At 33.6% G+C, this 12103-nt stretch overlaps 2 protein-coding genes across 3 annotated transcripts; both read right to left on the bottom strand.

Moving 5' to 3' along the window:
• Positions 1-6791: 6791 nt before the first annotated feature.
• LOC149510630 (uncharacterized protein At4g18490-like) lies at positions 6792-10038 on the bottom strand. 2 transcript variants are annotated; one of them, XM_089757158.1, is made up of 11 exons: positions 9901-10038; positions 9682-9819; positions 9417-9539; positions 8652-8828; positions 8381-8552; positions 8118-8185; positions 7978-8017; positions 7687-7863; positions 7368-7478; positions 7198-7293; positions 6792-7107 (listed from the first exon to the last, which is right to left on the bottom strand). In XM_089757158.1, the coding sequence occupies exons 1-10, from the start codon at positions 9927-9929 to the stop codon at positions 7249-7251; spliced, it is 1080 nt and encodes a 359-aa protein (XP_089613284.1). In that variant the 5' UTR covers positions 9930-10038; the 3' UTR covers positions 6792-7107; positions 7198-7248. The 2 variants fall into 2 exon arrangements, with proteins under 2 accessions (XP_089613284.1, XP_089613283.1); XM_089757157.1 differs by having other exon boundaries at positions 7198-7478.
• LOC149510629 (uncharacterized) lies at positions 9963-11306 on the bottom strand. The gene is made up of 2 exons (XM_089757159.1): positions 10427-11306; positions 9963-10089 (listed from the first exon to the last, which is right to left on the bottom strand). Exons 1-2 carry the CDS (start codon positions 10804-10806, stop codon positions 10029-10031), a joined length of 441 nt encoding a protein of 146 aa, XP_089613285.1. The 5' UTR covers positions 10807-11306; the 3' UTR covers positions 9963-10028.
• Positions 11307-12103: the final 797 nt, after the last annotated feature.

Below are 12103 nucleotides of genomic sequence, written 5' to 3'. Positions count from 1 at the left end.
TCTTCTCTAGAAGATTGAAGGCATACTAGATAGCTGAACTTGGTTGTTGATTGTGCAGAAAACAATAATCTTCTCAAAACAGGTCAACTTTTCAAATGTTTATTTAGACAAATTAAGATGCCCAACAAGCATTATTGGAAGGATGAATAATTAATGATCCTAAATATGAATGGGTGGGTCATTGGGAACTGACATTCAAATACTTGATTATTAGCAACAAATACTTGATTATTAGCAAAAAAAAAAACATATCCCCCATGTGTATGCTTTCAAAAGAAGAAATTAAATACAAAAATTATCAAACCAAAAAATTTAATATTATTTCGCACTAAAATCAATTGCAGATAGTCTTATGAAATATTTAAACGCCATGAAATTTAGTTTATCCATATATATTAAAGGCATTAGTTTAATGAATTATTATTCGATGATCGCTTTTCTTTTAATTTCGTAAGAAGATTTAAGAATTTATAAGTAATTATTTAGAGTATATTTGTAAAATAATAAATAAATTTCAGTAACCTGATCATAATTATAACTTATTTTTAAAATATTAACAAGTAGTTGTTCAATAGATTAATGCCGTTCTCTTCGACGAAGAGATCTTGAATTCAAATCTTACTAATAATCATTTAGTGGAATTAAAGGGACTAAACTCCAGGATATTTTAAAAAAAAAAAAACTTACTTTTAGAATTGTTTATATATTCTAGTTTATATATATATATATATATATATCAATGACCTTCACTTATAGCATGTGAATTTTCTAAATCACAATTGTTTATAAAATGTTACTTTCATTTAGGTTTAGTAAATTGTATATTTATTTTTTATTAAATATAAAAATTATCATATTATAATTTATATTAACATGTTAAATATGAATATATTTTTTGAATTTTATTAAATTTATATATAATTTTTATTAATTTTAAATTATATTAATTTTATTTTTTATATCATACCGTCATGTTTATGGATAAAATTATTTGACGGACCTTCATTTACCTAAAGTAGTTGGCCTTGACCAATGAGCTGTTATGAGCGAATAAAATATATATCTCTACGCATATTATTGATTGAGATGACATCACCTTTCTTGGTTTGAAAAGGCAGCAAAGGTCTACCATTTTAAATGGCTACTTTTCTTCCCATCATCATTAGAGTGGAAAAAGAAAAAATAGTACACTATAGAAAGGCTTCTCCATTCAATGTTGAGTTGCTCCAACCTCTCTCTTTTCTTTTCCACGTTCAATCAAGCTTTATATCTCTTCATTTTCTCGTAACATTATGAAGTATGATCTGTAAGCTGGTTAGAGTATTCACTATTCAAATCCTTCTCAACCACCTCTGGCCATCTATCTAGCTTATATGCAGACCAAAAAAAAAAATGAAAAACCCTATTCTTGTGAGAGTTGCTAATTGAATGTTGCATTGTAAAGCTAAACTAAGCTAAAAGACCTAACAAATTTTCTGGTTGTACTTTGTGGTTTAATTATTAGGTAATTATTGTACTTGGAAATCGTTTAAGTATTAAGTTATAAACTGCATAGCTGGATTTCTGATGGGACATGACCTAATCCAACCTCAACAGAGTGGAACAACCAGATCACTAGTGGATATGTATGAAAGAGGACAGGAATTGATATTCAGAAAATCTTTTGGACACCAAATTGATTTATGAGAACAGTTTTAAAATTGAACAAAATTTCATTCCTTATATAATCATATCCAAAATAAAAACCTTTGCAATTTGATCAGAACATTAATCTACGAGGGAACAGAATTGAACCAGAAAGAGTAAAAAGTTTAACATTAAATTTGTCCCTGGCACTTTCTCTGGCAAACTTGCTTTACACTTAAAAGAACTGCAAAAGAAATTCAATATGAGCTCACTGATGGCACTCAATCTCCATTGTGCAGAAGTGTACATATACATATTGATAAAGGTGCAAGAGAACATTTGCCAAACTAAAGAAGTTAACATTGGGGAGAAAACTTCTCTCTCAAACAAATTTATGTAAGCATTCCATTTTCCAGGAAATTTGACAAAAAGAGGAGCAGGAGTCCTTCAAGAGACTGAGAATACTACTAACAGAGACTGCCAAGAACAGGAGTGCTAAATTTCATAAACCATTGCATATTCTTAATAATTGAACAATTAGTTATTCAGAGATAATCTATTACACAAATTCTATTCAATAAAAATTGAATAGATACAACATATTAATTTGGCACTTATTGCATTTGACAATTAATTTAATTCCTATCATCAGGTACAGCACTAGCTATTTTGTGCCATGATTCTGATAAGTGCTATATCTAGCACTATGAAAATCTCCACTACTAACAATTTGCTGATCAGTGGTGTTTTGGATCCGGACCTCCAGGACTCAGACGTTTTGACTCGTGCAGGTTCTTCTTCGAGTATTCATCTCTGAGTGGAATGCTAAACTGATACACTTTCCCTGAACCAGCAGTAATGGACAATGCTCGAAAAGACCTAGTTGGGTTCCTTCCCTCAGCGTATGGATTAAGAAGGCGACTTTCAGACCATGAAACTGCATACAATATCAGTATCATGCATGCACAAAGTCGCAGGCTAGCCATATGTGGTTTTTATCTTGTGCAGGTCCAAGATTGGAAGAGGTGGTATATATAGACCCGAGAAATGTTACTTTTAATTAACCAATCAAATTGGAGAAAAGAACCTCCAAAAGCATCCAATATGCTTGATTCATACTCGCAGATTGTTGCAAATTTGTCTGGTGCATAGAAATTTTCAGCATTTCTGTATGGTTCAATCTGTCTTTGATTACTGTGAGACTAAATCTTCTAGGCATTTGAGAATGCCGAGTAGGTTAGCTTTTCTCCTTATCCAATGGGGAATATCGAAGAGTCACGTCTTTCAAGTTCGGAGAAGCTTTTAGACAAACCCACTACATCAAAGTGGTGTGTTGAAAAAATAATGTTTCACCTTGGTCGATTCTTGAGTGCTCTATAACCAAGTTCGTCATAGGTTGAAAATTATTGTAAAACTAAGTCAACTCATTTAGGCCAAGTTTGGTCCATTTCATCTTATTCTGAGATCAGATAGTTTTGCTTTGGTCAGTTTACATTGTGATATTATACAATATGAATAGATCCACTCTGGTGTTTTCCTTTTTTTTCTTCCTGCATTCTGTCTTTTGCAGGGGCCAAAACACAGGCTCCCCACCAATAAATTTGAATTAAATTGAAGTCTATTTTCTGATTGTGGGTGAACAGATCTGAAAGAAGCAGAGTGGTAGCATTTTTTGGCTTCTGAAGCCAACTTAATTAATTTGTATCTTATCCCAAACTTTTTATTTTATTCATCGATCAAAGTATTTGAGCCATCAATACAATCACAGAGCAGATTTGGAAAATCATATGGAAGAGGAGAAAACTTAATCACTTTACTATAAAAGGATCATTTAGAAGTGCGATCGAACATATGATAAATGTGCGTAATGTATAATCCAGGTGCACAAACACCCAGATTTAGCTTTCCTTGTGCGTGATCGCCAAACCAAAGAAATTCACTTTGGGCCGGGGTCAATTTTTTCTGTCCAAGTTAAAGTTTTTCTCTAAATCATCATGCACATTCTTAAAACTATACTATTTATATCAAATAGATAGAATGTAAACCAAAGATCTTACCCGAATTGTATTCGAACAACATAAACCAGATGCATCGATCTCATTACTTCATAGTTGTATTTGTCATTGCAAGCAACATATTTTGTTAGTACAACCAGTTCTGATGACAAATTTATTTCTTTCATCATAAGATACTAGCTGCATTTTGGCCTGATATATGCTGATAACTGTATCTGGCTCTCATGTAACTCATTGCTATTGATTTGCAAATCAGTGATGTTTCGGATCCGGATCGCCAGGACTTGGACGCTTTGACTCGTACAAGTTTTTGTTTGTGTACTCATCTCTGATCTCTATATTAAACCGATACACCTTCCTGACCTAGTAGCAAGGGACAGGATTCTAAAAGATCTGGTTGGATTTTCCCCCTCAATTTTTTGATTTAGAAGGCGACATTCAGACCTTGAAACTGAATACAACATCAGTATCAGGCATGCAAGAAACCGCCAACAAGCCATTTTCTTGTAGTGGTTTTAGATACTGCAGTCTTGTTGTACGGATCCATGCTTGAATAGGAAGTATATATATAGGCCACAGAAACGTTACTCTCCATGACAATACCAATGAAAAAGACCCACAAAAGCATGAAATGATTATCATTAAGTGTAGTTGACCCCTGATTCATATTCGCAGATTGATGTATAAATGTCTATGGTACATGTAATTTTCAGCGTTGGAGGACTTTGATTCACGCATTCAAAAAAAGGCGGCCGCTGACTAGCCTTCCTCAAATTCAACTTTTCTCATTATCCATTTTTGAGCATGGAAGAGTCACGTCTTCTCGACTTCTCTTAAAGACTCAAGCAGAGTTTAAAATAATGGCACGAACGGACATAATAATTAATTTTGTCTTTATTAGGAATCGATCTTATCTCATCTAAGATTTTTTTTTATTATTACAACCTTAAAACACATGTGAAATCCACTAAATCAAAGTGGTCTGCTGACAAAACCATTTTTGCTTTGCTTGAATTCTTGAGTTCTTCTTCTTTATGCTCTTGCTATGGGAAATGATTATGAAGATCCATCAATTCATAGGTTGAAAAACCTTGTGAAACTAACAGTCAACTGATGTTAAGGTAGGCCAAGTTTGTTCCGTTCACGATGGACTTTATTGGAGAATAGATCAGATAGTATTTCTTTGAGATTTGATCAAATTAAAATTATGTATAGAGTCACTCTTTTATTCCTAAAGATACGAAAGTGTAAAGATGTGATACTGATAACCATTGGAAAGATGCTCAATCACTTCTCTGGATTGTTTATTTGTTTTTCTTTATTTCTGTCAGTCTTAAGGGCCAAAATATTGGCTCCCCAAAGAAATGTCCATTGGTTGAACTTAACTTCATATCCAAATCTTAAAAACAAGGCTAAACCACCCACATACTTAGATTTGACTAGGCCCAAGTTGGGTTTGAATATGGTAAAGTCTTAAATAAAATGTACTAATAAACCAGTACTATTAATTTAGGCTGGGCCCTAATTTGGGTTTGAAAAATCATAGATTCACAATGCAAGCCCATTCCAAAACAAGCCAAGTTTACGGGTTTTATTGGACCACCAACTCATGAACATAGAAGAGATAAGTTTGCATTAGGTTATGAAAATGATCACGTTTGTCTGATAACCTGATTGCGAGAAAACAAGTCTATTTTCTAATGGTGGATAGGATAAAATACAAGCAATAAACCTGAAAAGAGCACAGAGACAGACAGAGACAGACACTGACAGTACTTAATAGGAGTTCTTTTGAGGCTTAGCTTTTTTTTTGGCCAGATTAGGCTTAGATTAATATATACATTTATCTGAAGCAAATTTAAATAGGATCCAAATGTTTGTTCCTCCAACTCCGTTAGCTAATTTAAAGTAATTTGTTGCGCAGTCAATCCAAATATCCAATCACTCAGCAGATTCTAAAACATGAAAGGGGAAAATCCAATGATTTTATTAGTATAATATAAAGGTCATAGTATTTTGATTTTGAGACATACCATAACATGAAATCTTTGTCTAAATGTATAATTTAAAGTGCTTTAACACTCACAAAAGAAAGAAAATTCTCAATCAGCCGATTTAGAGTGGTTGACAAAAGAACCACCCCTCTGCACTGTGGGTTTGATGTTTAAACTATCTGAATTTTATACTCATATACACCAATTGAGTTTTCTTGGAGATTGACTCGAGTCCATCTTCAGGTCTCCTCTTTCTGCATTTCGGTTGGTAAACCAAAGATTGGGAAGAAACCAGAAGTGTTGTGTTGGATTGATCCAGAGTTGGATAGATTTGTGGAACAACGAGATTGGTAATGTCTTCAAGGGGTTTCCTTATTCTTCCTTTCTGACTGGTGGGAGGTGAAGTTTTTGTGAGAACAGATGCAGGCTTTTTGGAGGAGAAAGGAGGGATGTTCTCTTTGTTGTCATTTTCACAAAGGGAGAGAACAGCCATTTTGTTTTGATTGAGAGAAAGGAGGAGGAAAGAAAGGATAGGAGGCACCGGTGATATGGAGGAGACGAAGAGGAGACATAAGTAATGGTGGGGTTTGGAGGGGAGGAAGGGAAAGATTTCAATTTTCGGGTGTTTAGATTTGTTTTAGTTTTAGACTTTAAGTTTCATGGAGGGAATTTTGGAGGGGAGAAAAAAATGGTTTTGGTTTGGGATGATTTTTTTTTTTTTTTTAATTTTGATTCTATGGAGGGAAGGTGAAGGCGGAAACATTTTTGATGCTTTTTTTTTTATTGGTTCGAATGAATCTGAAGGTCAAAGCATGCTGGATGGAGAAGGCGCACATTTTTGCTGCTGTACATATTGGGGCACGGAGAGGGAAAACTAAAATTTTACTTGAGTTAATGTTATGAAAGATTTTAAATTATAATAAAATATTTAATTTGTATTTAAATTTAAAAAATTTTTATTATAATACATAAAATATGAATATGTTAATTAATTTTATTTTACGACTGAAAATTCAACTCCGTACTTTTGCAGTGTTTTACACAATTAAAGGCAGGGTTTGGGGCTTTTGGAGTCTTCAATTCTCTATGCCTGCTAATAAATCATTGGTTGGACAAGAGTTTCGAATGTTTATTTAGGGTTCTTGCCTTTAAGATATTACAACCAATGAAAATGAGGAGAAATTATGTAAATTGTAGATCATTTTCAACTATCTACATGATTTTTAAGGAAGTTGATCATTGTTTAGTACCAACTTATTGCATCATAAAAGATTTGGTTCAAGTACCAGCTTTCAATGAGTCAAGAGTTAAGCAGGAGTAAGCAATGAGATAAATGCAAGAAGAGAGCTGGAAAACACAACTGTATGCAATCACCATTTATACTGCAAAGTTTCTAACCATGTTGTTTAACTCTGCATGTGAAAGAGCCATCGGTCCTAACTTCCCGGGAGCGGAGAACATGCATCCTAATCCTGAGATTCGCATGGAACAAGAACTTATCAACTAAAAGGGGGAAGAAGTCAAATTACATGTCTGTATGTATGAGAGAAAGAGAGAGAGACCTTATATATGCGCCGTCTTCGCTAATGATCAAGTTGGCATTTCCTTGGATATCAATAGTTCAGCAAATTTCTGAACCATATGAACGTCTTTTCATCGTAAGGAATGTGCAATGTAAGTTAGAACGGAAAATTTTATGACAAGAAATAGTAGTACAAAATGTAAAGGATATCTTGTCTTTGAAGATGGGAAGGTTAAGCATCAGTAAATTGTTGTTGTTCACGACAGCTCGAACCAATATTTCTTTGGCTTCCTCATGTTTCTTTTTTAGCATGCTGCATATCTGCAAAGAAAACAGAACATTTACCAAATATCCGCCTCTGGTGCACAGATAGTTTTCAACTTTTCATATCTCAAATGGACTATAAATCAAATTTAAATTCACTCAAACTGTATAAATATTACTGGATTTTTTTTCCTTTTGAAGTGAAATAGATAAGTGACAATCTGAACTTCAAAGCATCACACTTTATTTTATTTGTTTTACTTACATCTTCAAGCTCCTTTCCATAAGCTTCAGCCTTTTCCACGTTTCCATCAGTTTCTATGCCTGAAGGAAATTCCAGTTCTGCCGTATTCACCTCCTGAGGAACTTCAGATCCAGAGGTTAGATGGTCACAGAGAATATCCTTTGTTGAATCCTCCATGTGAATCTGCTGATTTTGAACCTAGCATAAATGTTTGAAGTAATTAAAGTCAGAATGTAGCAAATACAACTGATTTGCACAAGGATTTCCTGCCTTTGTTCATGCAGAGATGTATGAGTTTGGTTGGTAAGATACCTCTTTATCTGCAACACTTTCAGAAGATTCTTTAAAATTCCTGCAGTTTTATTTAGTTTAAAAAAATCACCTGTTATTCTAGTGAAGAGGCCTGCAATTGGTTACAACATGTCATGTGGAGAGTTCAAAAGTAATAACACCTGCTTTCACTAATTGATTGCGAAAGCCTTTTGAGGGGTTTCAACACCAATAAGTCTCCCTTTGATTCCTATGGAATGGCTTTGAACAAATGTTAGTGGCACATGATATTAATTACATGCACACACACTTTACAGCTGCTTGAACACAATACCCATTGTAATAGCATTGTATTTAAAGATAATTCCGCATTTTTTTAATGGAAAAGATAAAAGATAATAGCACATTGAAAGTAGTAACTCATATCCAAAAGATAAAAGGGGACCTCAAATGTTTTCCGCTTCAAGGATGGGAGCTTTGGCGTTAGTTTCTCAGCATTTCCAACGGGAAGGACAATCTTAGATGTATTTCCTGGCGTATCCTTGTTTTGCTCCAAGTTTCTCAATGCATTGGTTTCCCTCTTAGAGCTTTTTTTATCCTTGTTTGGTCCTATCGTCCTACATTAGGAATGGGCGGCCTTTATTGCGAAAATTTAAGAGAGCATGCCCTCATATAAAGGGCTTGAAGAAGATTGAGATGCTATATCAGCATCATACCTTGTGCTTTTATAGCTAGAGAGACCAGGTGCTTTCTTGGCAATTTTAAGTACTTCTGAAAGAAATTTTGAGTTCTGAATGGATTCTATTTTTGGAACCTGAGGTTTGGGACTTACGGATGTCTGGCTACCAGATTCAGTTGTCTTCTCAGCATAGTTGGGAGGATTAGCTTGCAAACTGCAAGTAATCCACACAAGCTTGCAAAGCTTAGTCAACAATTTGCTAAAGGTTCCAAAGAAATTATGAGCAGATTAAGTAATGGAAAGATTAAAGGCACTAAATGATATACATTAAGTTTTAACATTTTAATAGAAGATGAAGATCAAATTATCGAAATTTCACAATTATGCAAATAAAAGACTCACAAGATAAAACAAGAAACAGGAGAAAAGTATAGAAGTTTTAAGAAATGTTAGCAATATATATCCCAAAGAAAGAAGATAATCTTTGAAAAGATGAAAAAAATCAATAACTAAATCAAAGCTCATCTGAGTAATTTTGATATTCATTTATAAAGTGAGTTGTCCATGATAATTTATGAATAAATGAAACATGCCAAGGAATGAGAATCCCCAATTGGATGCGTTACAAGAACATCTTGACCTTTAACTTGCACAATGATGAAGCTTTGACCAAGTATCAGAGTTAAATGCCAGGTACACCCGTGCTTACTTTGCTTATTCTAAAAATTGCATGAGACAATCATGTTTGTGGAGTTAAGATTGACAGACAAATATAAATATAAGCTCAAATATGATGCCTCACCTAACATTCTTTTCACTTTTTAAAAGGACAGGCTCTCCTTTAGTAGCTGCTGTATCTTGCACACTTGATTTACCAATTAATTTGCTGCCACCATTTTGTACAGCATCAGCATCGAAACCATCCCTGTTAAACATTGCATGTATAATATCATATAAGAAGTGAAATATTACATATTTATTTTTTCTAAACTTAAAATTTCTAATCACATCTCAAAACGGACGAGCAAATTTCATAACACTGTTACAGAAATTTACTAATTTTTCACCTGATATCACTAGAACTTCCAACATTTTTTTCACTTAGAAGCAAAACAGGCCTCCCTTTTGTCAATTCCTGGGTACTTAATTTTGAATAACCAACCAATTTTCTTCCATTTTGTGCTTTGCTACCATCTGTATCCTCCCTGTCGAAGATGAGAAGAGTATAAAGAGTCTATCTATCTTGGAACAGCACTATTACAGTTGTTAGAGAAAGCATTGCACACCTTTTCTTATTTGAGGAACAAAAATGCATGTCACCTATCTTTTTTCTGCTAAATGATGAAACCTCTTTTCCAGTTGGTGATGGTTGATGCAATTGAGATTTGGTTTCTTCTGATCTTCCAAAAAACCTCTAGCAAATAGCCCCAGCTTCTTTGTCTTTTCTTGCTGTCACATCAGTGACTGTTGGTTCACTGCTTCCAGTAAATCAAAGTTAGCAGCAATATGAAACTTGCATATAATGCTTAGCATCAAAGGTGATAGCAACATGTTAGCATAAAATAGCAAGCACTTTGTTGATAAGTGTCGTTTAAGCAGTTCAGTAGCAGGAGTTTTATTTCTTTCTTATCTTCAAACCTATAACTAATAATATGGGATTTAACTTATCATCAGCTATTTCTCTCATTCAATAATTCATCTACAAAATCAATGATTAGAACATTTCAATACTTTTCCTATCTTGTGGCCAAAAGAACATTTCAATAATTAAACATTGATGGCACATTATAAAAGATTTGTGGATTATCTGACCTGTCCGATGAAACCAAAGGAAGTTCGGGAGTTGGATTCTGCATATCCTCCTTGGCTTCAGTGTGGTCTATTTCTCTTGATAAACTTGCAGTGGAAATATCTTTCAGAATTATACCACCTTTCGCCAATCGACTATTGTCTCTTTCTTTAAGGATATTGCCACCTGTCCCTTTTCTGTCATCTCTATCACTCTCTGATAGTGAAAATGAGTTCTTCCAGTCCAATTTTTCATGAATAGACACCTCATTGGTTATCATTTGGTCACAAACATTGTATTCTGCTGCTAAACTGGTATTTATTCTTCTTCCCTGTGAACAAAGTTCTGCCTGCTTATAGGAAACAGTTTCTTGGTTTGAATTCTTCCCACTGAGGGAATCCATGGGTGAACTTTGTAAGAACTTCTGATCATAGAGTTCTGAGGAAACTGCCCTCTCTGACAAGGGACTTGATTTATATGTTTCTTTGGCATTTGAATCCACTGTTTTCTCTGGAGAAATTCTGAAACCTTGTGCTGAAACCAAATTTCCAGGCACAAGCCCCTGAATAGGAACTGCTTTTGAAGGACAGGAATCATCTACGGAATTGCAAGCCTCTACCCCACCTTTGGATGTCTCACCCTTTGAATTGGTTCCATCCTTTGATGCTGGAAGTTTTGCAGTTATGCAATCATCCTCAAGTGCCCGGTCAATTTTAGGAACTTCACTACTCTCAGAAGCAACTGCTTCGCTGTCCTGGCTTTTCTTACAAGTCTTCTCTTCTTTCGTTGGGCTTGAATCAAAATCAAAACCATCCAACCTGCAGTGGACAAGAGATGCAAGCTAACTAATAAAAAATTTTATTGTGAAGTTGACTTATATGGCTAATAAAAGATTTTACAGTGAAAGCATGTTATAACAAATCTTACAAAAAGTTTCTGATAAGATTAGGTTTAAGCTTTACTTAAATATTAACACTCAAATCACAGGATCATACCATACGTTAAAATTTTAAAAGTGATTTTTATCATGTAACATTTAATATTTGTAAAATTTTAAAAATGACTCTTATGATATAACACTTAACATATTTTAATAAAATTTTAAAAATAATTCTCACGATGTAACATTTAATTAACGTCCGATTGTAATTATTTTAATATTATTTATAAATATTCATACTTAATTTTAAAAATATTATCTATTATAATTTAAAAATTTTATAATTTTATCTTATAAAAAATAATTCATATATTTAAATTTAAATCTCACTTAAATATCATAATAAATTATGAGGACGTGAGTTGTCACAACTTGTTTTTTATTTTTTATTTTTTTGGCTCAACCTTAACTCGTAACATTGTACTGCGTCCCTAATCAATTGAAAAGTGGGTCTGGCATTTCTCGTTGTCTTGCATAAAGAACTTCGAACTTTATAAGCCATTTCGTCAGAGGTCGAAAGACGTTGCCAGTTTTTGTCTTATTATTTTTTTAAAATCCTAATAAAAAAAAATAACATACGAATTTTTTTTATATAATCTACCAGAAGGCAAAAGTTATGTTAGTATACACTTGATCTGTACGCCTGATTTTCTGTCAACCATTTTCTTTGTTGTGCTTTAAATTATGATATAAACAATACCTGAGTACAAACCCCCCATGGCCAGAATCAAATTCAAGATATACCTTTTGTTTGGGTTTG

Source organism: Durio zibethinus, chromosome 28 (assembly GCF_047325235.1).
Source record: "Durio zibethinus cultivar Kanyao isolate XHJ-2024 chromosome 28, ASM4732523v1, whole genome shotgun sequence".
In the NCBI taxonomy this organism is placed as follows: Eukaryota; Viridiplantae; Streptophyta; class Magnoliopsida; order Malvales; family Malvaceae; genus Durio; species Durio zibethinus.
The sequence above is the reverse complement of the archived record's forward strand: the minus strand, read 5'-3'. Positions and strand labels throughout refer to the sequence as shown.